We start from the raw sequence: 25,792 nt of genomic DNA, 5'->3' as shown, positions 1-25,792 counted from the left end.
GAGCCACCGCACCCAGCCCTCCATACGCTCTTTAGGTCCTCAGAAAGGTTAGGTCTCCTGACAACAGCCTTACTAAGACTTCAGATGTTCCTAGCACCTTCGGTGTCATAAGAGTCTCCTCTGGGAGGGAAAGGGACTTTTTTTTTTTTTTTTGGAGATAGAGCCTCACTGTGTCGCCCAGGCTGGAGTGCGGTGGCATGATCTTGGCTCACTGCAACCTCTGCCTCCCGGGTTCAAGCAATCCTTCTGCATCAGTCTCCCAAGTAGCTGGGATTGTAGGCACCCGCCACCACACCTGGCTAATTTTGGTTTTGCCATTTTGGCCAGACTGGTCTCGAACTCCTGAGTTCAGGTAATCTGCCTGCCTCAGCCTCCCAAAGTGCTGGGATTACAGGTGTGAGCCACCACACCGAGCCGGAGAGGGACTTCTTGAGGGCTGCTCTTGTGACCTCCATAATGCAGAGAATGATCAGTTCACACCAAACTTCCTGGGCCAGGCTAGAGGCAAACCTAATGGGGGCTTTAGTTTACTTAGCAGCCAAAGTTTACTCAGCTCCAGCCATATGGATACAGATTCGTGTTTAAAACGATCATAGGGGCCTGGCATGATGGCTCACGCCTGTAATCCCAGCACTTTGGAAGGCCAAGGCAGGCAGATCCCCTGAGTCCAGAAGTTCTAGACCAGCCTGGGCAAAATAGCAAGACCCCATCTCTACATAAAAATAAGAAGAAGAAGAAGAAGAAGAAGAAGAAGGAAAAAAGTATTCAGTGTCCCCCTAGAGGGTTGGTGGACGGTTGGGGCTGGGACGGGGGTTGAATTGTCTCTTGGACCTGGGCATGCTTACTTCAGTACACTGGTGTTGTAAAATTCTGTGTTCTTTTATACTCATGAGCACTGAAGGCTCCTGATGGCTAGATAGCACTCATTTAAGCTGAGCCTCCGAAAGAGCATTTTAACAAGTCTGAGGAGGAGGGGATGTGAAAACTTGGTGAATTTGGATAAAGAGTATATAAATTTTCTGTACTATTCTTGCAACGGTTCTGTAAACTTGAAATTATTTCAAAATTAATTTTTTTTTTTTTTTTTAGATGGAGTCTTGCTCTGTCGCCCAGGCTGGAGTGCAGTGGTGCGATCTTCGCTCACTGCAACCTCCACCTCCCAGGTTCAAGCGATTCTCTTGCCTCAGCCTCCCGAGTAGATGAGATTACAGGCATGTGCCACCACGCCTGGCTAATTTTTGTGTTTTTAGTAGAGACGGTTTCACCATGTTGGCCAGGCTGGTCTTGAACTCCTGGCTTCAAGTGATCTGTCCATCTCAGCCTCCCAAAGACCTGGGATCACAGGCATGAGCCACCACGCCTGGCGCAAAATTTAAAAATTTAAAGGTCATTATGCTTCTGGTATCATCTTGGCAACAGCTTTCAGAAAGTCTACACAAGTTGTGTTCACAGATTCTGCCTTGGTTTGTGTGTTGCTTGACCCCTACAAATAAATCCTAAAAATCATATGGGCGTCTCCTCCTTATGGAGTCAGTGTTGCTTTTCATTCAGTGGCTGGTGCTTCCTTAAATATTAGTCATTCTGAGATTATGCAAATATCTGTGCCTTCCAGCCACGTACCCCAAACGAAATTCAGCCCAATCTTCAAGCCCAACTCAGGGCTGCTCTTCCACAAGTGGCATTCACTTTCACCTGTTTTGCTTATCAGACTGTGTTTTGTATTGGAGACATTCATGTGCATCCTATTTCCTGTATGAGAATGGAAACTGTCAGAGGGCAAATTAATCTATTTTACATTTCTCCCAGGTTTCACTCTGTTCCCTGAGAGAAGCAGGCACAAATATTAGTTGCAAGAATGAATTACGTGACTATAACAGGCCCTTTGTATCTGTGAGTTCCGCATCCGAGGATTCAATCAACCACAGACTGAAAATACTCAGAAAAAAAACATTCCAGAATGTGTTACATTGCAGATGTGTACAATGTAGTTATGCCTGGGGTGTTTGCATTTGCACTGAACATGTACAGACTATTTTTCTCTTGTCATTATTTCTTAAACAACACAGTATAACAACTATTTACATAGCATTTAGGTTGTATTGGGTATTATAAGTAATCTAGAAATGATTTAAAGTATGTGGAAGGGCCAGGCCTGGTGGTGGCTCACATCTGTAATCCTAGCACTTTGGGAGGCCAAGGTGGGAGGGTTGCTTGAGGCCAGGAGTTCAAGACCAGTCTGGGCAACATAGCAAGACTCTGTCTCTACAAAAAAAAAATTTTTTTTAATTAGCTGAGCCTAGTGGCTCACACGTGTAGTCCCAGCTACTCAGGAGGCTGAGGTGGGAGGATCACTTGAGCCTAGGAGGTTGAGGCTGCAGTGAGCCATGATGCCACCATTGTACTCCAGCCTGGCGACAGAGCGAGACCTTGTCTCTTGAAAAAAGTTTTTAAATTAAGTATATGAAAGGATGTGCATAGGTTATATCCAAATACTATGCCATTTTTATGGGACTTGAGCATCCATGAATGTTGGTATCTGAGTGACATCCTGGAACCAATCCCCCGAGGATACCAAGGGATGACTGTATTTCCCTTTAGCCATTGGTTTCCACATAATCGCTCTTTGGACCCATTGAAACATCTGTACTGGGATGTGGTTACTGTAGAACAGGATCTAAATCTTGGTCGTCTCTAAGGGAAAGGAGCTAATGAGAATAAAGTATCACTTAGCCTTCCCTTCAGGAGATATGATGGCAAAGCAAAACCGGTGCGGAGTGATGAACTCCCCTGAGCTGGATGCCCTGCAGCTGTGGTCGTGGCTGCAAGGCAGCTGTGGGACTTGCTGGGCGCTGCAGGGCAGACCCAGACATCCACAGACAACAGCAGCGTTTATATTCCCCCTCTCCCCTGCTGTATTTGCAATAGCAATTATAATACATGCTTATAATAGAAAATTTGGAAATCTGGTGGGGGGGGGGGTTGTTGTTAGAAATATAGATGTTAGAGAATGGAAAAAAAAAAATCAAAGTCTCTTACCCAATGGCAACTACTGTTACTCCCTCATTAAATTTACTTCCAGTCATTTTCTTTTGTGTGCAGTTTTGAATAGTAATAAATTCCTCCTCCCCCGCCCCTTTTAAACATTGTTTCATTCATTTTGGACACAAGCTTTTGGATTCTGTTTCTTTTGGCTAACATTACAACAGGAACGTTTTTTCCATTTAATAATAGTCTTCTTTTTTCTTTCTAGCTTCAGTTTAAAATTTTCTTTTTTTATTTTTTTGAGACAGAGTCTTGCTCTGTCGCTCAGGCTGGAGTGCAGTGTCGCAATCTTGGCTCCATGCAACCTCCGCCTCCTGGGTTCAAGCGATTCTCCTGCCTCAGCCTCCTGAGTAGTTGGTACTACAGGCGCCCGCCACCATGCCCGCCTAATTTTTTTGGTATTTTTAGTAGAGACGGGGTTTCACTATGTCGGCCAGGCTGGTTTTGAACTCCTGACCTCAGGTGATCCACCAGCCTTGGCCTTCCAAAGTGCTGGGGTTACAGGCGTGAGTCACTGCACCCAGCCTAAAATTTTCTTTTTAAATAATAGCTTGATTGAGATATAATTCACATGCCATACAATTCACCCATTTAAAGTGTATAGTTTAATGTGTACACATTTAAAATGTACAGTTTTGGCTGGGTGCAGTGGCTCACACCTGTAATCCTAGCACTTTGGGAGGCCGAGGCCGGCAGATCACTTGAGGTCAGGAGTTCGAGAGCAGCCTGGCCAACATGGCGAAACCCCATCTCTACTGAAAATACAAAAATTAGCTGGGCATGGTGGTGCACACTTGCAATCCCAGCTAGTTGGGAGGCTGAGGCAGGAGAATCTCTCGAACCCAGGAGGCGGAGGTTGCAGTGAGCTGAGATTGCGCCACTGCACTCCAGCCTGGGCAACAGAGTGAGTGAGACTCCATCTCAAAAAAAAAAAGTGCAGAGTTTTTAGTGTATTTGTGGAGTTGTGCAACCCATCACCACCATCAATTTTAGAACACTTTCGTCACCCTGGAAAGAAATGCAAACCTGTTAGCAGTCACTCCTTATTCCTCCCACCCACCCATTCCTAACCTCAGCAATCGCCAGCCTACTTTCTGTCTCTATAGAATCGTAGTCTTCTTAAACATAATTTAATTTACGTTGTAATATTCCATTGAATAGCTGTATTCCACTGAATAGCTAAATTATAGTTTACATTACCATTACATTGCTTAACTTTTGAGTAGCTTTTAACTTTTCAATATTATAAGTAACAGCTATGAATATTTATGCAAACACTTTTTACATCCTTAGGATTCTGTTAGGATATATTCCCAAAGTATAGAAATATATAATCAGGCCGGGCGCGGTGGCTCATGCCTGTAATCCCAGCACTTTGGGAGGCTGAGGCGGGCAGATCACGAGGTCAGGAGATCGAGACCATCCTGGCCAACACGGTGAAAACCCATCTTTACTAAAAATACAAAAAATTAGTTGGGCGTGGAGGCGGGCGCCTATAGTCCCAGCTACTCTGGAGGCTGAGGCAGGAGAATGGCGTGAACCCGGGAGGCAGAGCTTGCAGTGAGATTGCGCCACTGCACTCCAGCCTAAGCGACAGAGCAAGACTCCGTCTCAGAAAAAGAAAAAAAAAAAGGAAATATATAATCATACAACCATAAAAAAACAGATCCAAACACACCAAAAAACTTTCTCCCATCACACTTAATTAACAAATGTTTCTGAAGTGTGGTATGGTGTAGAAGTATAAAACAGTTGCTGATCTTGAAGAGGTGAGCAAGACAGACATTCGTAATGATGAGCTAGAGTCTAGTTCTAGTCTATATTAGGTATGAGACCACAGGAATATTGTCGAAGGAGCACTAGACTTGGATTCAAAACATAGACCCATTACTTGTGAGTTATTGTATGAACTTAAACATGTGACCTAACTCCCTGAGGCTCAATTTCTTCATCACAAAAAAATGATAGGAACACTAACATTGATTTCTGTAGAGATGAGAAACAAAAAGGGTTTCTTAGCTGGATTTCCGGCCTACCTGAGAACAGAGAGAAGGAAGACCAAGTTTACATATTTGAAAGTTGAAATAAGTTGGAACCTGACTCTTCCCTGTTTGGCGATCTGTAATACACAAAAGAAACAAAAGGAAGTGTACTTTTTTATTCAAAAAATACATTTATCTGAATTCAGACTATTAAACTGTATTTTACCTGTATTAGCATATTTCATAACTTTTATAACTCATGCTTTAATGATTTATGGCAAACTCATACTAGCCTTGATCAGAGAGGTGACCCTGGCAGTTATTGAGCATTAACTCTGGAGGACTGACGCCACTGAGTCTTTCTACACACTGTAATTTAGTGTTCCTATCCAAGATGGCCACTAAATTGCACTTCTTCTATTTTCACCCTCTAGAGAATGGTAAAAAGCATGATTTGCAAATATTGTCAAGTCCAAAGTGTGTTTCTAAACTACTAAGCTAGCCAAATGCATCTCTATATGTTAGAATGTTCTGCAGATGTGAAAAAATCCTTCCCGGGTTTATGAAAGTGAGAATGATATGCATCTTTAGCTGCCTCTGGCATCCGGCACGTCACACAGTGTGGTCAGTCCAGTCAGGCTGCCCGAGCCACAGATTCCCAGTGGCTTCATTTGTCAGACAAACTGACAGGCGTTGGTCAGGAAAATACTGATCAAGTTGTTTTTGTTGTTGTTGTTTTGAGACAGGGTCTCACTCTGTCACCCAGGCTGGAGTGCAGTGGTGCGATCTCGGCTCACTACAACCTCTGCCTCCCAGGTTCAAGCGATTCTCCTCCCTCAGCCTCCCGAGTAGCTGGGATTACAGGCGCCCACCACGACGCCCAGATAATGTTTGTATTTTTGTAGAGACGGTTTCACCATGTTGGCCAGGCTGGTCTCGAACTCAAGTGATCCACCCGCCTCGGCCTCCCAAAGTGCTGGGATTACAGGCTTGAGCCACTGCACTGGCCTTCAAGATGTTAAAAGAAAGTATTATTGTCAATGACTGAGTATTTATAAGGACAGAAATTCCTGAAATTACTCCGTTGATGCTCCTGGTCCTGAGGCCTCCTTTAGAGTACGGGGGAGCCTTGATATTGAAGGCTGTGGAGGGAAGAATCAGCAGAGCAGCATCTCCAAGCATCAGCATCTGGGTTCCAGGAAAAGGTGCACGCGCTTTGTGCTGGTAACACCTGCGTCAGATTCCCAAGATGCTCTGAAACAGAAGTATTTACTGGAGTAAAATACCGCCTTACAGGCTGTGCACAGTGGTTCTCGCCTGTAATCCCAGCATTTAGGGAGGCCAAGGCGGGCAGATCACCTGAGGTCGGGAGTTCGAGACCATCCTGGCCAACATGGTGGAACCCCATCTCTACTAAAACCACAAAAATCAGCTGGGCGTGGTGGCACACGCCAGGAGTCCCAGCTACTCAGGAGTCTGAGGCATGAGAATCGCTTGAACCCGGGTGGCAGAGGTTGCAGTGAGCTGAGATGGTACCACTGCACTCCAGTCTGGGTGACAGAGCAAGACTTTGTCTCAAAAAAATAAATACTGCCTTACAAAGGAGAGGGCAAAATAGAGTATTTCTGATGCTGACTGACAATGCAAGTGACATGAAAATAGCCCCCATGATTCAACTCTAGGCCAGCAACTCTTATTACTATGCCTGTGAACTCTTTGGGAAACTTACAAATATAAATTCCTACATCCTACTCTGGCAGTCAGCTTTGTTTGGTCTAGGGTGGGTCCAGGACTCCTCACTTTTAGTAATTGTCCCTGCCGATTCTTTTTTTTAAATAATGGCTTTATTGGGATATAATTCACATACCATAAAATTGACTCTCGTAAAGCATATAATTTAGTGGTTTCTAGTATACTGGCTGTGTTGTGTAACAACCACCACTCTATAATTTTAGAACATTTCCATCATCCTGCCCCCCAAAATCCATACCTATTAGCAGTCACTTCTTACTTCCCCGCCTCACTTAGCCTCTGGCAACCACTAATCTACTTTCTGTCTCTGTGGATTGGCCTATTCTTTTTTTGTGTGTATGTGATGGAGTCTCACTCTGTCGCCCAGGCTGGAGTACAGTGGTGTGATCTCAGCTCACTGCCACCTCCACCTCCTGGGTTCAAGCGATTCTCCTGCCTCAGCCTCTAGCTTAGATTACAGGCGCCCGCCACCACACCTGGCTAATTTTTATTTTTTTAGTAGAGATGGGGTTTCACCATGTTGGCCAGGCTAGTCTTGAACTCCTGACCTCAGGTGATCTGGCCACATCATCCTCCCAAAGTGCTGGGATTACAGGCATGAGCCACCACGCCCAGCCAGGATTGGCATATTCTGAAATTTCTTGAGAATTGAATTACACAATGTGTGATCTCTTGTCAGTGGCTTCTCTCACTTAGTATGATGTTTTCAGGGTTCATCCATGTTGTAACGTGTATCTCAACTTCATTCCTTTTTATGGCTGAATACTGTTCCATTATATGTGTAGACCACTTTTGCTTATCCAGTTATTTGTTGGTGGACGCATTAAGCATAAGAAAAATGATATGTAGGCCTGGGTTCAGTGACTCACACCTGTAATCTTAGCACTTTGGGAGGCCAAGGTGTGTGGATCACTTGAGCTCAGGAGTTCAAGACCAGCCTGGCCAACATGGCAAAACCCCAAAACCCCATCTCTACAAAAAAATACAAAAAAAAAAAATAGCCGGACAGGGTGGTGCGCTCTTGCCTCAGTCACAGCTAGCTGAGGGGCTGAGGCAGGAGGATTGCTTGAACCAGGAGGGTTGAGACTGCAGTCAGCCAAGATTGTGCCACTGCACTCTGGCCTGGGCGACAGAGCGAGGCTCCATCTCAAAAAAGAAAAAAAAAAAAAAAGCAGAACTCCTAGAAATGGGCAGACTTTGGTTGTTAGCAGAGAAGTTGTGCCTTTGGTACTGCCTCCATCTACCTGGTGTCGTGCTCTAAGGACTTGATGTGCGGTGCTTTTGTGCAGGCACAGTTTAAGCATTTGGTCCAAGAAGGGTGCAGGCCGCAGTTTTGCCAAATATGTCCCCAGGTGTTGTTCTGAGGCAGCACACAGCCTTTGGCTTCTCTTATTCCTCATCTGTTTCAGATTCCTCTGTCTTCTTCCAAATGCAAAAATACTGGTTTGTTTTTGAAAATATAACGAATCAGATAAATAAATAAAGTTATGTATAGGCCTAGAGCAACCCATTTTAATTTTTTTAAAACCTTTTCATTGGCTAGGTGCAGTGGCTCACGCCTGTAATCCCAGCACTTTGGAAGGGCAAAGCAGGAGGAGTGCTTGAGGCCAGGAGTTCGAGACCAGCCTGGGCAACATGGTGAAACCCTGTCCCGACAAAAAATATGGAAATTAGCCAGGCGTGGTGGTGCACACCTGTAGTCCCAGCTACCTGGGGCGGTAGGGAGCTGAGGTAGGAAGATCACCTGAGCCCAGGGAGGTCGAGGCAGCAGGGACCTGTGATTGCACCACTGCACTCCATCCTGGGCAACAGACCCTATCTCAAAAAAAATTTTTTTGTTTGTTTAAAGAAAATGAGGAAAATGAAGCATCAAGACTCCAGAATGAGCTGCACTATGTAGTTAGACATAGCAAGAGGTGTATTACATTGATTGTGTGCTTTTATTTCTCAAGTTGTTTTTGGAAACAAATAACTTCTAGATATGTTTGCTAAGAATGCTCAGACAAGAAAACAGCTATTTTTGTTCTACTGTAATTGTTATGGTTTCTTCTCTATTTTTTGCCTGCTCTTCATAAGCTGATAAAACTAAGAGATATTGGAATCATTAAAGCTGAATAGCCCATGGCCTTATTTGCAACACAAAAACTATTTAAAATGTAATTTTATGAATATGTAATCATTTACAATCCTGTAAACCAAAAAATGACTGAGGCAGCTCAATTAATTTAGAGGTTTATTTTGCCCAGGTTGAGGATACCCCCGGGAAAAAGAAACACAAGTCACAGTAAGATCTGTCTCCTGGCCAGGTGCGGTGGCTCACACCTGTAATTCCAGCACTTTGGAAGGCCAAGGCTGGTGGATCACTTGAGGCCAGGAGTTCGAGACCAGCCTAGGCAAGGTGGCAAAACCCCATTTCTACTAAAAATACAAAAATTAGCTGGATGTCTTGGTGCACGCCTGTTAATTCCAGCTGCTCAGGAGGCTGAGTTACAAGAATCACTTGAGCCCAGGAGGTAGAGGCTGCAGTGAGCCAAGATCGTGCCACTGCACTCCAGCCTGGGTGACAGAGCGATTCTGTCTCAAAAAAATAAAAAATAAGAAAATAAAAAAGATCTGTGTCTCCTGTGCTTTTTCCAAAGAGGCTTTGAGGACTTCAGTGTTTAAAAGGGAAACAGTGAGCAGGAGGGGAAGGAGGAAAAGAAAAAAGGGGAGAAGGGTAGGTGATGAGGCAAGTGGTCACATTCCAATGAGGCTCTGATTGGTGCTCAGTGAATCCACGTTTTCCATGGGAAAAGAAGGGAATGGGGAAAAGTCAGTAGTGCATTCATCCAGCTCTCAGTTGGTCTGCATTTGACACCAGATAAAGTTAGCATGTGAAATTACAGCTGTCGTGGAACAAAAGGAAGGCAGTTTTTTTGTGTGTGACTCAGTTCCTAAGCTGTTATTTTCCTTTTGGCATAGTGAGTTGGAGGTCCTGAGATTTTATTTTTGTTTCACAATCTAAGCTGTAGTTTTGTTTTGTTTTGTTTTTAAATTTTAAGGGTGGCTGCTCCATAGGCAAAGCAGGGCTACCCCATAGGCAGAGTAGCCTAAACTATTTTTTAGGAGGTGGGGTCTTGCTGTGTTGCCCAGGCTAGAGTGCAGTAGCTTTTTTTTTTTTTTTTTTTTTTGAGACGGAGTCTCACTCTGTTACCCAGGCTTGAGTGCAAGGGTGTGATCTCGGCTCGCTGCAACCTCTGCCTCCTGGGTTCAAGTGATTCTCCTGCCTCAGCCTCCCAAGTAGCTGGGACTACAGGTGCACACCACCACGCTTGGCTAATTTTTCTATTTTTAGTAGAGATGGGGTTTCACCATGTTAGCCAGGCTGATCTTGAACTCCTGACCTCAAGTGATCTGCCTGCCTTGGCCTCCCAAAGTGCTAGGATTACAGGCGTGAGCCACTGTGCTCAGCCTGCAGTGGCTATTCACAGGTGCGATTATAGCTCACTGCAGCCTCAAACTCCTGGTCTCAAGCAGTCCTCCTGCTTCAGCTCCTCCAGTAGCAGGGACTACACGCTTGCATCACTGTACTCAGCTAAACCTTTTTTTTTTTCTTGAGACAGAGTTTCGCTCTTGTTGCCCAGGCTGGAGTGCAATGGCTTGATCTTGGCTCACTGCAACCTCCGCCTCCCGGGTTCAAGCCATTCTCCTGCCTCAGCCTCCCAAGTAGCTGGGATTACAGGCATGCACCACCATGCCTGGCTAATTTTGTATTTTTAGTAGAGACAGCGTTTCTCCATGTTGGTAAGGGTGGTCTCGAACTCCCAACCTCAGGTGATCCACCCGCCTCAATCTCCCAAAGTGCTGGGATTACAGGCGTGAGCCACTGCGCCCGGCCCTCAACCTTATTTTTAAATTTAGTGTAACAGGGCTGGATGCAGTGTCTCATGCCTGTAATCCCAGTACTTTGGGAGGCCAAGGTGGGCGCATCACTTGACATCAGGAGTTTGAGACCAGCCTGGCCAATATGGAGAAGTCCTATCTCTACCAAAAATACAAAAATTAGCCGGGCGTGGTGGTACATGACCATAATTCCAGCAACTTGGGAGGCTGAGGCAGGAGAATCGCTGGAAACCGCGAGGTGGAGGTTGCAGTGAGCCGAGATTGCACCATTGCACTCCAGATCGGGCAACAGAGTAAGACTCTGTCTCAAAAAAAAAAAAAAATTAGTATAACAAATATGATCTTTTTGGTGTCAAGTTATATATAATACATATTTACTTATGCTTCAGAGCTAACATAATCAAGTTTAGATCAGTAAAGGGCACTGGAAATTATAATTGTGTGGATTTTATTCCTCACTCCACCTCTTCCCCTGCGCATATATCTTATTTTTTTCACGGAATATACACTGTACTTACATAATTTATTTCCACTGAGATAGAATGCACATAACATTCACCATCTTTTTTTTTTTCCTTTTTTTTCTTGAGTCGGAGTTTCGCTCTGTCATCCAGGCTGGAGTGCGATGGGGCAATCTTGGCTCATGGCAATCTCCGCCTCCCGGGTTCAAGCGATTGTCTTGCCTCAGCTTCCCAAGTAGCTGGGATTACAGGCATGTGCCACAACACCCAGCTAATTTTTTGTATTTTTAGTAGAGACGGGGTTTCACCATTTGGTCAGGCTGGTCTCGAACTCCAGCCCTCAGGTGATCCACCTGCCTCTACCTCCCAAAGTGCTGGAATTACAGACATGAGCCACCGCGCTCAGCCAACATTCACCATCTTAAACTGTACAGTTCAGTGGCTTGTGGTGTATTCACCGCATTGTGCAACTATCACCGCTATGAAATTTTAGGACATTTCTATCATTCCAAAGAAACCCTCACCTATTAATAGCAATGAGGAACAATTTCTCCCTCCTCTCTGCCCCCGGCAATCACTAATCTACCATCCGTCTCTGTGAATTTGCCCGCTCTGGACATTTTATATAAATGGAATCATACAATATGTGGCCTTTTGTGTCTGGCTTCCTTCATGTAGTAGGTTTCTTTAGTTCACCAATGTTGTAGCATGTAATAGTGCTTCATTCCTTTATGTGACAGAATTCCATTGTACAGATAGACCACGTTTTAAAATCCATCAATTGACCAACACTTCCACATTTCATTTTATATTTATGTATTTATTTATTTTGAGACAGGGTCTCACTCTGTTGTGTAGGCTGGAGTGCAGAGATGCAATCAAGGCTCGCTGCAGCCTCAACCTCCCAGGCTCAAATGATCCTCCCCCTAAGCCTCCTGCGTAGCTGGGGCTACAGATGTGCACCACCACACCTGGCCAATTTTTTTGTTTTTTATTTTTTGTAGAGATGGGTTCTTGCAATGTTGCCTAGGCTGGTATTGAACTCCTGGGCTCAAGTCATCTTCCTGCCTCAGCCTCCCAAAGTGCTGAGATTACAGATGTGGGCCACTGTACCCAGCCCATTTTATATTTAAATCACTTCTTGCTTTAAGATTTAAAGAGAGGCCGGGTGTGGTGGCGCATGCCTGTAATCCCAGCTACTTGGGAGGCTGAGGCAGAATCGCTTGAACCTGGGAGGCGGAGTGGCGGTGAGCCGAGATCATGCCATTGCACTCCAGCCTGGGCAACAGGAGTGAAACTCGTCTCAAAAAATAATAATAATAATAACAGTGCTCTGTTATCAGAAGCAGCGGTCCGAGAGGCCAGGCCTCAGACCACTAGTTGATGTCTTGCTGGGCTCCTAGCCCTTAAGGCCGTGCTGGCTTCACCAGGCTGGTGTTTCCAGATTGCCTTTGCTAGATTCCAAAAATGGCAGCAGAAGAAAGACAGCAATGGGGCAGGTCCAGCAGGATTCTAAAGGAGCTGCCGGGTCCTCCTGAGGGCTCCGCTCCTCTCCCCTCAGGCATAGCCCGCTTCTCTTGGTCCTCCTCCAAATGCCACAGGTCCACAGCCGCTCCTGTGAGAACTGCCCTTGGGACCTGATCTTGTTTATTTCCTCTTCCTACTTGTGGGAAAACACTTTATATCTGTTTTAAATTCTTGACCTTTTTTCTGAGAGCTATTTGTTGTGTAATTAATGACTTGACATTTTAGAATTCTAAGCCCCTTTAAAAAACAAAAAATAGTGTGTTCAGAGATAAGCCTGGAAGGAACTGTAAAATTATATACATATATATATATAAAATCTAGCAATGTCAGTCTGGAGCAATTAAGTTGTCTGGGCTTTTGAGGCTGATCAGAAGCATCTCACTATGAGATCTCTTGATCTCTCTCTCTCTCAAAATTAAGGGTAATTCACAGACGTAATTGGGAGTAAGAGGATCTCTCAGCATCAGCTGGCCAAGAGAGTAGACCGCAGTACCCAACAGGATTAAAAATTGAGGGAGACTCTCCCATCTGGCTTTTTTTTTTTTTTTTTTCCCTTAAGACTAGTTAAGTGAGGCTGGGCACAGTGGCTCATGCCTGTAATCCTAATACTTTGGGAGGCCAAGGTGGGAGGATTGCTTGAGCTCAGGAGTTCAAGACCAGCCTAGGTGACATAGTGAAACCCCATCTCTACTAAAAAAAATTTTTTTAATTAGCCACACGTGGTGGTGCATGCCTGTAGTCCCAGCTACTCAGGAGGCTGAGGCGGGAGGATCGCTTAAGCCCAGCAGGTTGAAGCTGCAGTGAGCCATCATCACACCACTGCACTCCAGCCTGGGTGACAGGGCAAGACCCTGTCTCCAAAAAAAAGAGTAATTGAAAAAAACCCACAAGTGTCAAATGCAGTAGTGAGAAGGGGGGAAGAGTAGAATAAACAGTTGGATGCGTAACTGACTGTGAATAATCAATTCAGTTGACTCACTGCCTTCAGACCAGTCCCACCCAGCTTCTTAACTTCTGAACCCTCCAGTCAACATGATGTCAATGCCCAAAGAAAATTCTTGAGCCAAGAAAAGATTTTACAGTATTCACTTCAGCAAGAAGAACAACAGGGTTAGATTATGGACTGGGTTGATAAACATAATCAGCTATAGATGTTAGAATTTTAAAAATATTTTTCTTCAACTTATAGGACTTAGTTTCTGAAACTTACAGAAATGTTCAAGCCTACAAAAAATATATGAACTCTTGTGTACTCATCAGCTACCTTCAAAATTTTGTAGGACTTTTTAGTCTAATTAATTTTTTTTGTTTGTTTTGAGACAGACTCTCAAAAAAGAGTCTCACTCTGTTGCCCAGGCTGGAGTACAGTGGGGCGATCTCGGCTTACTGCAACTTCCGCCTCCTGGGTTCAAACGATTCTTCTGCCTCAGCCTCCCGAGTAGCTGGGATTATAAGCGCCCACCACCACGCCCACCTGATTTTTGTATTTTTAGTAGAGACAGAGTTTCCCCATGTTGGCCAGGCTGGTCTCAAACTCCTGACCTCAAGAGATCCGCCCGCCTTGGCCTCCCAAAGTGCTGGGATTATAGGCATGAGCCACCATGCCCAGCCAGTTAATTAAAATTATTAGTAATAGCCCATCTGGTTAATGGGAAGTTCTATTTTTATGGAAAGCAGTTGAGTGGGAAAATGTGTTATTACTATCAATCATACCATTATCTCTCTTGGAATATAGTCTACTTGGGTCACAAGACCAAATTGTCTAAAAAGAAATAAGGAACCTTGGGTTGTGTAAAAACTCAAGCTGTCATGAAGCCCAGCCCTTTGATTTCTTGCGAGCGAGAGATGCCCATGCCAGGACATTGGCCTCTGCGACCTTTGATTTACCATATTTAAATGCAGATTCCAGAGCAGCCCTCAGACTGTTGGCTTTGGTACGTCTTGGTACATCGAAGAGGTGCCCAGGAATCTGCATGTCTGACAGGGTCCCCAGGTTGACTGGAACTGATCCCCCATGGACTACACTTTGGAAAATGGTTCTATCTCACAATCCCAGACTATAAAGTGATAATGAAGTTTATCATGGTAATTTAAGTCACAGAGCACTCCCAACTAGCAAATTCGGCTGGGTTCGTTACTTAATTAATGATTTTTTTTTTTTTTTTGAGACAGGGTCTCACTGTGTCACCTGGGCTGGAGTGCAGTGGTGCAGTCTCAGCTCACTGCAACCTCCATCTGCTGGGCTCAAGCAATCCTCACACCTCAGCCTCCCGAGTAGCTGTGACTGCAGGCATGCACCAGCACACCCGGTTAATTTTTGTATTTTGGTAGAGACGATGTTTTGCCATGTTGCCCAGGCTGGTTTCAATCCCCTGAGCTCAAGTGATCAGCCCACCCCGGCCTCCAAAAGTGCTGGAATTACAGGTGTGAGCTACCATGCCCAGCCAGTTAACAACGGCTAATCATCAGAGACAAAAAGGGAAAGGTCAATTTTTTACAGCAGCATTTTTAATATCTTTGTGAATTCAGAAATGCTGGTGGACTGATTGCTGAGTGTTCAGGGGGGTTCTATGCCCCCTCAGTGCCAGCCTCTGAAGCCCCCTGCACTTGCTTCTCAGTATATGGCATCAGCCATTTCTCTGGAGATCATGGTTTTCATGCTGGAAGTTATTACTCCCTGATGAGAAGTGAGTTCACTTAAGTATCATGTCATTTAAGTGCTTTTTGTGATCTTTGACCTCCAAGTTCATACATCCATCTCTGTGCATTCAACACAGTGGCCTTTTTTCCTTTTGGAAAAGCTGTGCTTCCTGAGAACTATAGGGAAACTGTTTTCTTGAGGGCATGGGGGGAGTTACAGGATTGATTGTGACCCAGGCACAGCCCTGGTGCTCTCGATGACGGCAGAGACTCTTACTCATCTTTGAGTCCTTCGGTGCATCCTGCACACAGCCTGGCAACTTGTCCTAGTGCCAGTGAAAGGGGAAGCCAGCTTGGAAGAGAGCTGCTGGCTCATATGGAACAAGGTTGGATTCTTGTGGGTTTGGTCTGTGTGGAGGGTGGTGGCGGTGGTGGGGAGGGGCTGTTCTCCCTGACGTCCACTGGGGCCCTCTGCCAGATGCCGGACAGAAGAGTAGTGTCTGTGGGCCCAGCCAAGTGGAGGGACTCCAGAAGTTTTCAGCTCTGCAGAGCTTTGTGAGAGGGACAATGAGTTCCTTCCTGTCCCTGAAAGGCCTTTCAGGGCTACCCTGCATGACGGGATGGGCAAGCCCTGGGGCCTGGCTTCTTTAAAGAAGTAGGCTCAGTTACAACATAGATAAGCCCCACAATGTCTGGTGCTGAGTTGCTGGATAGGGGAACAGCTGAACTCCATGGACAGGCCAGAGCTCCATGCTCCTGTCCACCCACACACACACAGTTGGCAGATGTGTCTGTTCCCTTCCTTGCTCCCCCAGCTCATGGTTCCCCAGCCTCCCTCTTGTTCATTTGTTACCCATGTGCACTCTCCTTTTCTTTTTCTCTTTCTCTCTGGACTTCCTCCCTTCCTCTCCTTGTTCCCAAGAGCTATCTGCATGTCTTGAAGTTCTGCCCTTTGATTACTCGGGAGGGAGAGGATGCCCAGGCCAGGACATCAGGCAGCCATCCCATCACCTAGCAGGGAAGCCATCCTGGGAAATAGGGTAGGAATCCTGGAAACTGAAGAAGGAGTTGGGAGAGGGCTTCCCTGGAAAAGTAACGTAAATACCCAGTATCTTGATATGCCTTGAGCTCTAGTCAAGGAGGTGGCTCCTCTCCACTAGGGAAGACCAGCTGGTGTTCATGCCTTACAGAAGAACTGCGTGGCCCATCCTGTTGGCCTTCTCTGATGGGCCCCATCTTGTCAGCACCTTCACCTGAGCCATGTCCATTTATGCTTATGTTGGGAGACACTTCTTCCCAAAGAGTTCTGGAAGGACTTGCTATGAAGCAATGAAGTTTAATCAGTTACTTCAGTTTATATGGGGGCCAGGCACCAGAGTCTTCAACTGCTACTTCTGAGCTGAGGCTGCTGCCTTGGTATCCACACAGGCCTTGCTATTTGGGGGGTTTAAGGAACTCAGTGGGATTCCTGGGTTTGCCAAGACCATCTCCTGGTGTTCCTTAGACCAGACAGATGACCTCGTGACTGCTGTTTCTTCCTCTTCAGTTTGGAGGAGCTGGGAGGGGCTCCCCATGGGGTGCTCTGCAGACAAGGGCAGTGTGGGTTTAAACTCCCAGTGTCAGGGTTCGCAGAAGGGTAGAGTATCCCTGTGAAGACAGTTCCACTTTGGTGTGTGGTTTATGTCTTGTGTCAAATAAAAGGGCAACTACTTTCTTCTTTGGGGACTATTAGCTCATCACAGTGGTTCTTAGCCTAAAAAAGCATTGGGTCTCATTGTTATTTATGTTTTGCTTTCTAAGTTTGTATGTTTTCTTAAAATTTTTGGTGACCTTAGCTAAAAGATATATGCAAAGAGGGCCAGGCACAGTGGCTCACTCCGGTAATCCCAGCACTTAGGAAGGCCAAGGCAGGCAGATCACTTGAGGCCAGGAGTTCAAGACCAGCCTGGCCAACAAGGTGAAAAACGATCTCTACTAAAAATACAAACATTAGCCAGGGGTGGTGGTGCACACCTGTAATCCCAGCTACTGGGGAGGCTGAGGCACGAGAATCACTTGAGCCCAGGAGGCGCAGGTTGCGGTGAGCCAAGAGCATGCCACTGCATTCCAGCCTGGGCAACAGAACCAGACCCTGTCTCAAAAAAAACAAATGAACAAAAGAGATATATACAAAGAGGTTGGCATGAGTTCTGAATCCGGGTGGACCTCGGGATTGCACCCTCGCTTTACCTGCTAGGCCTGGGATTCTGAATTGTGTGTTCTTTCCACCTCCTGCTCCTGGGTGGAATCTATCAGGGATAAATAGTTTGGAGTGTGGGCCCTAGATTTGCTCCCCTCTGAGGGAGGCCCTGCTGTCATGGCTCACTGGGTGTGCATCCCTGTCCCTCCAGGTGACCTGGAACTCCCCTCGGTGCTGACATAATGACAGTGTGCAGGCCGGCCACGGGCAGCCACAGCCAGACTGAAAACCTGAGCTACAAATTGGCTGACAAGTAAGAACACTTCTCCCCCGAGAGTGTAGACGCTGACCCAGCTTCTTACTCTCCTACCACCTCCTTCTTCACTGATCCTACTTCCTTGAGCTAAGGAGCTCTTTTCCAGGTCATTCTAATGAGCCTCCTGCAGACCGTCTCCATGCACTGCATTCATTTAAGGCTTCAGGCCAAACTGATCAAGAGAGAGTCTGACTAATGGCCGGTGTGAGGAGAGGATGATCCCTTGGTAACGTTAGCCCTATCCCCATGACGCATTCCAATTCTGGGTTTATTTTTCTAACTACTAGGATGTTCAGGTATTTTACTTATGTTTGAGCCCTAAGTCTTTGCAGCTGTACCTGTACACAGTCAGTTTTCCCATCTAATACCAGCGTGATTGTTTCCTTCTCCCCAGATGGAGCCCTTTCTCTGATCCTCTCACATTCCACAAAGCAGTTGGCAGCCACTGAGGGGTTCTTAGCTCTGCACCCCAGTCTGGAACCCCTTATGGGGCGGGAGAATCCTGGAAACAGGAACTCTAGAAACTCTTGGGCCGGCAACCACATGGAGCAGGAACTCTGTCCTTGGGGACTCGTAGGACAGTTGCGGCATCCTTGCCTCTGTTGCGTGAGTTTTGTAAATCCAGTGTGAGTTTTCAGCAAGCCATCCTTTGTTCCTCTCGAGTTTTCCGACAGAGCTTCCATAGTTGTGAAGTCACTCCATGTGTTTGGGCTCTTAGACAATAACTATGATACTTACAATAACACTAGTTACCATTTGTTGATACCAAGATTTAGAAAGTATGCTGTACTTTGAGCACATTACATGTTAACTCATGAATTCATTCATTCATTGAATAAATATTTGTTGACTAGCTGCTATGCACCAGGCACAGTAAACAATATAAATGTGGCCTCTGACTCATAGAGTTTCAGTCTACAGAAGGAAGATGAAAAACTCAGGATTCAAGTCTCAAGTCCCTCATTTCCAAAGCCCATGTATTTAGCTCCTAGGCCATAGTGCCTCACAGCATATAGGACATTAATAACCATGTTGTAGACCATCAGTCATCACCATGCAGGCACTAACCTGGACTGTTGTGTTTTTAATGTGTGTGTCTGTCCTCTCTCTTCATCTTGCCTCTAGCACTGTGAGAGCAAGGACCATCACTTCTGCCTTTTGAACCCTCAGTGAAATAACAAACTGATTCAGACTAAAATCTGAATTCATGCTAATGTCTCCAGTGGTGATGGAACAATTTAAAAATATTTTCTCTTTGTAAACACACTGTTAGGAATCCTAATTGTTTATTTAAATAAGGAATTCTGCCTTGATAGCCATATTTAAAATAGGAAAATGTGTTTGCCAAAAAAATGTGTTTGCATTTTCGCAAGTTTCTATTTTATGCTGTGCAACCAAGAACAGTGGCGTAATTTATGTGCTAATGTCTCCACTGAGGAAGAGGTCTTTACACAAACAACCTTGGGAATAGAAAGCTAAATTGTAACAGGATGCATGAAATTGCTACTTATTCATCCCTCACGGTGAACCTTAACTGGAGTTTCAGAATTTCCATGCGGTCAGATCTATACATTCAGAAAATGGGCACCGTGAGGTGTTAGCTAATGTCGGCACATCCAAAGTCACTGTACTCAGTCATAACCTTTGCTGGTGGAATAATGTTTGCATTGGACAACACAGATACTCTCATTCTTGTTAGACTAATTTAAAAATGTTTTTCCTTCAAAATAATTTTTAATATCTTCATGGCATTACCTAATCTAAAATTACATTTGGAAGCATGTATCATTACATATATGTTCTAGGCCAGAACTTTCTTCAGTGTTGGAAATATTCTTCTTCCCTATCCAGTACGGTAGCCATCAGCCACATGGCGCTTCTGAGTCCTTGACATGTGGCAGGTGTAACTGAGGAACTGAAGCTTGAATTTCATTGGATTTAAGGTTAAATAGTCACGTGTGGCTGGTGGCTACTCTATTAGACAGTGCATTTCTAAGCCAAGTGTGAAATCTGAATCTGCCTCTTTATTCACGCATTCATTCATGCATCAGATATTTATTGACCACCAACTCTCCCAGGTATTGTTTTGGGTGCTAGGGGTGCAGACTTGGCCACAACAGGCCAAAATAACAGAACTATCCCTGCCCTGGTGGCAAGGCTCATGAAGAGCTCACTCTAGTGAGGCCCCATTCCAGAGGAGGTTCTGTTCAGATGCACCCAATCATTGTGGCTTTGCCCACTTGAATCAGACAATTTGTCAGGTTCAGGGGTAGCACAAACTTCATGACTTGTGAAGTTGTTTTAGTTTTTAAATAGTCATTGCAAAGAACTGCCTGTGGATAAGAAAAGCAGGAAAAACAGCCTATGTAATCTTTTACCTCGTGAAATTACTCCTATTTTATTTTTATTTTTATTTTTGAGACAGAGTCTCTCTCTGTTGCCCGGGCTGGAGTGCAGTGGTGCAATCTAAGTTTACTGCAATCTCTGCCTCCCGGGTTCCAGCAATTCTCCTGCCTCAATCTCCTGAGTGAGTAGCTGGGATTACAGGGCCTGCCACCACACCCCGCTAATCTTTGTATTTTTAGTACAGACGGGGTTTCACTATGTTAGCCAGGCTGGTCTCAAACTCCTGACCTCGTGATCCACCCGCCTCGGCCTCCCAAAGTGCTGGGATTACAGGTGTGAGCCACAATGCCTGGCCCATATTATTATTATCTTCATTTTACAGAGGTGGAAACTGAGGTTTAGAGGACTTAAACAACTTGCCTAAGGTCACGTGACTGAATTAGGATTTAAACCCAAGCCTATCTGACTCCTAAACCCGATTGCTCCTTCATTTCACCATGCTGTCTCCCCAAGGAAAACACAAATTGAGTTTTTAAAAAAAATTTTTGTAGAGATGGGGGTCTTGTTATGTTGCCCAGGCTGGTTTTGAACTCCTGGCCTCGAGTGATCCTCCCACCTCAGTCTCCCAAAGTGCTGGGATTACAGGCGTGAGCCACTGCACCCTGCCCACAAAGTGAATTTTTTTTTTAATAGGGATTTCAATGTTTGTGGTTTGTGACTTGCATATAACATTTATATCTAAGTTCTAGCAAATCTCTATGACCAGCCAAGAACAATAAGAATCACTCACCTGGTGTTTGTCTTTCTTGTGCAGGGTCAAGGTGGAAGGTCCAAGGACTGAGAAAGACCGTCGAAGGCATCCACTTTAGTCCTCCATTCCATTCCTAGAGACTAATCAGGAGTCAGGCTTCAGAAGGAGCCCCCTGGAAGGCCTCCACAACCTCACGGTAGAGTCAAGAATGGATATGTTCAGCTTGGATATGATCATCAGTGACCCAGCTGCAGAAGCCAGCAGGGCTGGGAAGAAGCAGCTCAGAGGTGTTCAGAACCCTTGCCCATCTGCCAGAGCCAGACCCCGGCACAAGTCCCTCAACATAAAGGACAAGATATCAGAATGGGAAGGGAAGAAAGAGGTGCCCACTCCTGCACCCAGCAGGAGAGCAGACGGACAGGAGGATTATCTGCCGTCCTCTACGGTGGAGAGGAGGAGTAGTGATGGGGTGAGAACTCAGGTCACAGAGGCTAAGAATGGAATGAGGCCAGGAACAGAGAGCACAGAGAAGGAGAGGAATAAAGGAGCAGTGAACGTCGGGGGACAGGACCCAGAGCCGGGGCAAGACCTAAGCCAGCCAGAACGGGAAGTGGATCCTAGCTGGGGCCGAGGCCGAGAGCCAAGACTTGGCAAGCTACGCTTTCAGAACGATCACCTCTCCGTGCTGAAGCAGGTCAAGAAACTCGAGCAGGCTTTGAAGGATGGGTCGGCAGGGCTGGATCCCCAGTTACCAGGGACTTGTTACTCCCCACACTGCCCTCCTGACAAGGCAGAGGCAGGGTCCACCCTTCCTGAGAACCTGGGAGGCGGGAGTGGCTCAGAAGTCAGCCAGAGGGTCCACCCCTCGGACCTGGAAGGCAGGGAGCCCACCCCTGAGGTTGTGGAGGACAGGAAAGGTTCATGCAGAAGGCCCTGGGACCGGAGCCTTGAGAATGTGTATAGGGGCTCAGAGGGTTCCCCCACAAAGCCCTTCATCAACCCTCTGCCAAAACCCCGGAGAACGTTCAAACATGCCGGAGAAGGGGACAAAGATGGGAAGCCTGGCATCGGCTTCAGGAAAGAGAAAAGAAATCTGCCTCCTCTGCCCTCTCTACCTCCCCCGCCTCTGCCCTCCTCTCCCCCGCCTTCCTCTGTGAACAGAAGACTGTGGACCGGGAGACAGAAATCCAGTGCAGACCACAGGTAGGTGCCGGTGTGGCCGGGCAGAGCGTCGCCACCTGACTCTCTCAGTGGTTTATGTCCCATCATAACCGTCTGTCCTCAGCTGAATTATTTGTTTTATTAAACTGATGGATCTTGTAGTCCAGATGGTTCATAGCTTAAGATACTTTGTTAATTAACCTGGAAACCTGGTAACTGATGCATGTATTTTGTGTTTGTTCTCAGTCCTCAAAAAAGAAGAGTATGTGCTTTTAAAAATTACCCTTTAGATGTAATAAGGACTTGGAATTGGGACAGTAACCAAGAGTTAAATGAAGGACTCATGTTAACCCTGGCAGTCTACAACTTGGTAGTCCCTGCTAACTACCAGTGCTTGAATTTTTCTTGGTGTGGGCTTTAGAAATACACTGGCCCTATCAATGTCTATCTATGTGACCTTAAACAAGTTATCTAACCTCTCGAAGCCTCAGTTTCCTCATTTATACATATGGATGCACGCACTGTGAATATTTTATAACGTTAAAATAACACATTAAATAATAAAGCATGTTAATGCTTAAAAATAAAATCTGTGCTTCGAAAACAATTTTTCTATTTTGCAACTTAATCTCTAGTCCATTTCTGTAACATGCTAGTTGGTTTGATACCCACTAATCTAGAAACCAGCTTTAGAGTAAAACTCCTCAGAACAGTTGTTGTACTCCCTTTCATCATTTCACCTCCTATTTTCTCTTGACCCACCCCATTGAGCTTTGGGAACCTGCTCCTGAAACTACCCTGTCCCGAGGCCACCAGTAACCTCCATCTTGCTAAATCCAATTGCCAGTTCTTTGTTTTTTTCTTAATTGGCCCCTCTCAGTATTCGAGGAACACCTGTTGACTTACTCCATCTTGAAACACTTCCTTCATTTGGCTTCTGGGTCACCCATGTCCCTGGAAGTCCTGCTTCTCTGGCTCCTCTGAGTTCTATTCTTTTTTCCTTCTATCTGTCAGAGCACACCCCGAACCTATCCCCACCTCAACCCAGGGCCAGACCTGAGACTTTTCTTCTCCATCTACACTCACTCCCTAAATGATCTCATCCAGTCCCATGGCTTTAAATGTCAATGTCATGCTTATGATTCCCAAATTGAGGCATTCAGCCCCAACTCCCTCCCCCAGCTTAAGGTTTGTGTAGTCATCTCCTGCTTGGATCTCCATTTGGTTGTCTTATCATTTATACTTAACGTGTCCAAACCCAGATTCTCCATCCAGGCCACCGGTAACCACCTCCTCCTAAAATAATTGTCATCCTTCTTCTAAATGGCATCACCCTTTGTTTAGTTGCTTAGGCCACAAACCTAAAAAGTCATCTCCAATTCCTCTCTTTTTCATATACCCCTTCCTAATTAATCACCAAGTCCTTTGGTTCTAGTTTCAAAACTTTATCCCAAATCTGCCTACATCTCCTCCACTGCTACCATCTTAATCATCTTGGATTCACCTCCCATCCCTAGAACATTCCTCCCTCAGCAGCCAGAGGAGTCTTCTAAAAATATAAACTATAAATTAAATCCAGTCACCCCCCACTCAGCATGGTCTGTCATGTAGGATGATTCTTTTGGCTGTAAATAGCATAATTTCTTTTTTTTTCCCACTTTCCCTGTAAATAGCATAATAGCATAATTTCTTATGTTCTCTTCAAGGGGGAAAAAGTTTGCATATTCTAGAATTTATTTACATATATTTGTATATATATGTAAATACATATAAGTTATTCCCAGTTTACAAATAATGCTGTGATAAGGAGCACATAGCATTACTAGTTTTGCTACTTACTAGCTGTGGGACATTGGACAAGCAACTAAATTGTGTTGGCCTCATTTTACCTATCTGTAAAATGGTGATAATTATATTATAGTAACCACTTCACAGAGTTGTTGTGAAGGTTGAATGAGTTAACATGTATAACATAAACTTAGTACAGAGCCTGTTCAATGTGTGTGAAGTGTTTTATTTTTCTCTGGCTCCATTCTGTTTAATTAATCAGGCTATTTTTTTTTCATTACCAAACTATTATTTTAACTTCATAATGTATTATTATTATTATTTTTTTTTCGAGACACAGTATCGCCCAGGCTGGAGTGCGGTGGCACAATATCAGCTCACTGCATCCTCCACCTCCTGGGTTCCAGCAATTCTCCTGCCTCAGCATCCCAAATAGCTGAGATTACAGGTGCACGCCACCACGCCTGGCTAATTTTTTGTATTTTTAGTTGAGACAGGGTTTCACCATGTTGGCCAGGCTGGTCTCGAACCCCTGACCTCAAGTGATCTGCCTGCCTTGGCCTCCCAAACTGCTGGGATTACAGGCGTGAGCCCCACACCCAGCCCATAATGTATTTTAATATCTAGTAGAGCTTATAGAAAGTTCTTAATGTTGCTAATAATTAGTCAGTTGATCCTCTTGGACTTCCTATATATAACATCATGTCATATGCAAAAAAAAATAATAATCATTTTGTCTCTCTCCTTTTTAGTAATTATAAACCTCTTGTTTGTTTATTTACTTATTATTCACCTTTTCCAAAAATGTCTTGAGTGTTTCTGCCTGTATTTTTCTGAATGTTCTAAATATTACTATCAAATTTCACATACATAAAATATGTGGGGGTTTTTGTAATTAATATATAATTATTTGACATGCTATGTATTTGCTACATTTATTTCTAAGTCTTTTCTCTTTTTAATGCAATGGTTAATGTCTTTTTTCTCATATGGTCTTTGTATTTAAGAAAACTCTTATTTTGTGTGTGTTTGTGTGTATATATATGTGTATTTTTTAAGACATCTTAAATTTCTTATTATTTCTAATAGTCTGTTAGTTTGGACTTTCTATGAATATAACCATGTTGTCTACAAAGAATCATCATTTTACCTTTTTCTTTTTAATTTATACCTAATTCTCTTACCAAATTGCACTGGCTGAGACTTCCAAACAGTGTTAAATCGTAGTGCTGAAAGCAGTGTGCAGTCTTACTTCGCCCCTAACTTTAATGGTAACGCATCTAGAGTTTCACTCACAGGCACTCTTATTTGAGATATGTTTTTATGTTATCAAGTTAGTGTCCATTTATATTTATTTTTTCACTTAGAGTTTTAAAAATTAGGACTAGAGATTAGATTTTTGTTAAAGTACTTTTCAGAAACTCCTGATGATCATATGATTCTTCTGCTCTGATCCATTCATATTGAATTTATATTTTAATATTAACCCATCCTTAAATGTGGGGGATGAATTCCCATTCGGGCCTGGTTTATTATTCTTTTAATGTACTACTGAATTTTATTTGCTAATATTTTAAGATTTTTGTATCAGTAAATAAATTAGACTGGTCTAGATTTGGGTTTTATTGCACTATCTTTTTTTTGCAGAATACATACAGGATGATTGCACTATCTTTACTAGGTTTGAGTTTCAGTGTTACTTGAGGTCTGGAGAAGAACTTAGATGCTTCCTTCTTTATGTTCTGAGAAAATCTGAATCCATCTCCAATAATAAATCCTTTCTCCAGCCAGTGCCAAAGCCCGGGTCCCCGAGCACTCCCATGACTTCCCTGCCCCTGCCCAGTGCTTCCCACAGCAGCCCTTCCACGCCGCTTCTGGCTCTTCCTCCAAGGAGGCCCCACACCCCCAGGGACAGGTTGGTTCTGGGAAACTGGAATCCTTCATCTGTGTCATCACTGGGCAGGC

General features: G+C 44.7%; 1 protein-coding gene across 7 annotated transcripts in view; it reads left to right on the top strand.

The window, feature by feature from the left end:
- DENND2A (DENN domain containing 2A) overlaps positions 1–25,792 on the top strand; it is a 123,971-nt gene that overhangs the window by 17,373 nt on the left and 80,806 nt on the right. For 4 of the 7 annotated variants that reach the window (XM_016945474.4, XM_016945469.4, XM_024358061.3 and 1 more), the window contains exons 2-3: positions 17,677–17,778; positions 20,942–22,081. In XM_016945474.4, coding sequence (XP_016800963.2) covers positions 21,087–22,081 — 995 coding nt within the window. In that variant the 5' untranslated portion in view covers positions 17,677–17,778; positions 20,942–21,086. Of the gene's footprint in view, positions 1–17,676; positions 17,779–18,175; positions 18,388–20,937; positions 22,082–25,792 lie in introns of those variants that run through there. The other 3 variants (XM_016945471.4, XM_016945472.4, XM_054655241.2) reach the window with 3 other exon arrangements.

This window comes from Pan troglodytes, chromosome 6 (assembly GCF_028858775.2).
Source record: "Pan troglodytes isolate AG18354 chromosome 6, NHGRI_mPanTro3-v2.0_pri, whole genome shotgun sequence".
Classification (NCBI taxonomy): domain Eukaryota; kingdom Metazoa; phylum Chordata; class Mammalia; order Primates; family Hominidae; genus Pan; species Pan troglodytes.
The sequence above is the reverse complement of the archived record's forward strand: the minus strand, read 5'-3'. Positions and strand labels throughout refer to the sequence as shown.